This window comes from Atta cephalotes, assembly GCF_000143395.1.
Source record: "Atta cephalotes unplaced genomic scaffold scaffold00017, whole genome shotgun sequence".
In the NCBI taxonomy this organism is placed as follows: domain Eukaryota; kingdom Metazoa; phylum Arthropoda; class Insecta; order Hymenoptera; family Formicidae; genus Atta; species Atta cephalotes.
In genome coordinates this window covers 5,954,420-5,956,982 of record NW_012130081.1, presented here as the reverse complement: position 1 = coordinate 5,956,982, position 2,563 = coordinate 5,954,420, and the positions used below count along the sequence as shown (strand labels likewise).

The 2,563-nt window shown below is 29.5% G+C and overlaps 1 protein-coding gene across 1 annotated transcript in view; it reads left to right on the top strand.

Moving 5' to 3' along the window:
* Positions 1-1,268, top strand: part of LOC105618611 (TOM1-like protein 2) — an 8,257-nt gene extending 6,989 nt beyond the window's left edge. The window contains exons 7-9 of the mRNA XM_012200141.1: positions 255-366; positions 854-904; positions 1,071-1,268. Coding sequence (XP_012055531.1) covers positions 255-366; positions 854-904; positions 1,071-1,268 — 361 coding nt within the window. The remainder of the gene's footprint in view (positions 1-254; positions 367-853; positions 905-1,070) is intronic.
* The last annotated feature ends 1,295 nt before the right edge of the window (positions 1,269-2,563 follow it).

The window sequence follows — 2,563 nt, the reverse complement described above, 5'->3', positions numbered from 1 at the left end:
TAAAATTGTATAACACGGTAAATATTAATACACAAACTCCAATCTTTTTTGCAACGCACTTATTTTTTTCGCAATTATTTATGACATGGATAAAAATGATAAGAAAAAAAATATTAACATTACATTGTATATTTAATTATTTTATAAAGCTCATCACACATTACAAATTTCCTTCAATATATATTTATTTATTTCAATATGTATTTGTATAGATTAAATTGATTCAATAATACTTTAATATATTTCAATTACAGTGGCAGCAAGTACGAGGATAATTTGGAGCAGGTGAGAGGAGGAAGTTTAAGTACGGCAATTCTCAACCGCAATAATCCTAAATTACCTCAACAGACCACTACTAGTGCTAGTGTGCGTAACATCCTCTCCTTCTTAAACTAACGATTAGAAAAAATTAGTCACACTCATCAATCTTCTTTTCTAATAAACACATTTTTTACGCCTGATTGCTGCCAACCGAAGATTGTTTAAAATACTGTAACTTGCATAATAATATAAACGTTCAATTCTGACGATTCGGTTTTATGCCAATTTCAAACACTGCATGCGCTAATGTTATGTAAATTTGTGTTGTCAATGTTCTCGATATTTTATATGTACATATATACACTAGAAGGATACAAAAGAGGTACAGTAACTTTTTCTTATGGAATCTTGCTTACATTTGTTACGTATTCGTTATCACGATTGCATATCTTTTTTAAAAGCATGAAAATATATGTTAATTTTGATTACATTGTTATTAAATTTTGTTTGCATCAATGTTATAACATATGATTTGTATGTTGTTTTTCTTTATTGTTTTGTTCAATGTTTGTGTTTGTTTTTCTATACTTAGCCAAATCTGGAATCTGAATTCAATGAAATGGCAGCCTGGTTAGATCGCACAGTAAGTACTTTAGTAGTTTAGGCTTTCAAATCAATTTTACAAATAGTACATGTATTTGTTTTCAAGCAAACCAAATGTTCAAAATCATAATAATCGTATAAATTTAAAAGATTCTCTTTTCATTTACAAGAGCGTCAGTCGTCAAACAATATAATTTGTATTACAGCCTGGAGGGCAAGGTGATCAAGAATCCTTAACATCGTCGGAATTTGAGCGCTTCTTAGCAGAACGTGCAGCCGCGGCTGAAGCTTTACCAACACTCCCTACAGCCACAACTGCCACCTCGAATTCTTCGACTACCGGTAATCAGAACATTCAGCGCCAAATTAACAAAGATCAAGACAAATCTTTATTCGCACTTTAAGTACCTTAAAATTATCTGTTGTAAAATGGGAGGTTAAACTTACTTGGGACTGCCGTGTTATTTTAAATGGCATGTATCTATTTTTCCCTCTGTTAAACCACGCTCCCAACATCGCCGATAATTTAAGCTACGGATTTGTATTTTTTAACATAAGGAGCTGAAATAAGATAGAGAAATACAAAGATGGGAGAAAAAGTATACACATGAAAAATGCTTGTGCTTGTACGTACTTAATAAGGTAATGCTGATCGTATGCAATCATGTCTGAGATATTGTTTCAGTTATAAAATTGTGGTCATACACATACGTATTAATATGAAACAAGTTGCTTTAAAGTTGTTCTCTGAATCATTACAATTGATTATTATATAATAATAGCATGTTAAGAATTAGTTTACATTTGTACATAAGCAACAATGCGTCCATTGAAAAAAAATATCCAGATTATACAATATATCGCAACAGGTTTTATTATGATAAATTTTGCCTCAAAGCGGCGAATTAAGCGTGAAATTCGCAATTAGATGAAATTTTCAGATTGATGAATCGGATATCTGGACGAATATCCAAATGAATAATCAATCTTATCTATATATTGATAAACTATTTTTCTATGTTGAAGTAAATTTTTGTCTCTCAGCTGTTTGACATTCTATATAAACAGAGATACATTTTACAGATTTATTATTATTTTTACTATTGTAATTCCTACTATTGTATAGAGACTTTGTAGAGACTTTACTATTATAGATTAATATAAATTAGTAGCATGAATTTATTATTACTGCTATTATTACTGCAGTTATGTGTAATAATATATTATAAATGAGTAATATATTCTGAGAAATGATTATAAACGCAACAGTAATATTGGTAATTAGAGATTTTTTTTAACATCCTATGTTATTTGTAGCTCTGAAAAAAAGAATGAAAAACTCGATTTTTATAGTTTTATCGATTGTCCTAACATTTATATTATTATTCATAATACTATACTTCCTATCTTATATTTGCTTATATTTGCGTTTTTATTACATTTATGCGTACTTAGTGCAAATAGATGACTAAAAAAACAAGTACACCTGCGGTGCCTGTATTAACTGAACTCAAAGTTAATAAGGATAATCTGTACTCTTGATTTACGCAGAGAATAAAACTGTGCATCACAAATTTCTTCGTACTTTTGTATTTCTTGCACACATCTTGTTACATTTCCAAATATAAGACGTACATTATTTGCATTATCTTAAAATAATTAATTATATGTGCAACGCATTAAACTCTCTCTCTCTCTC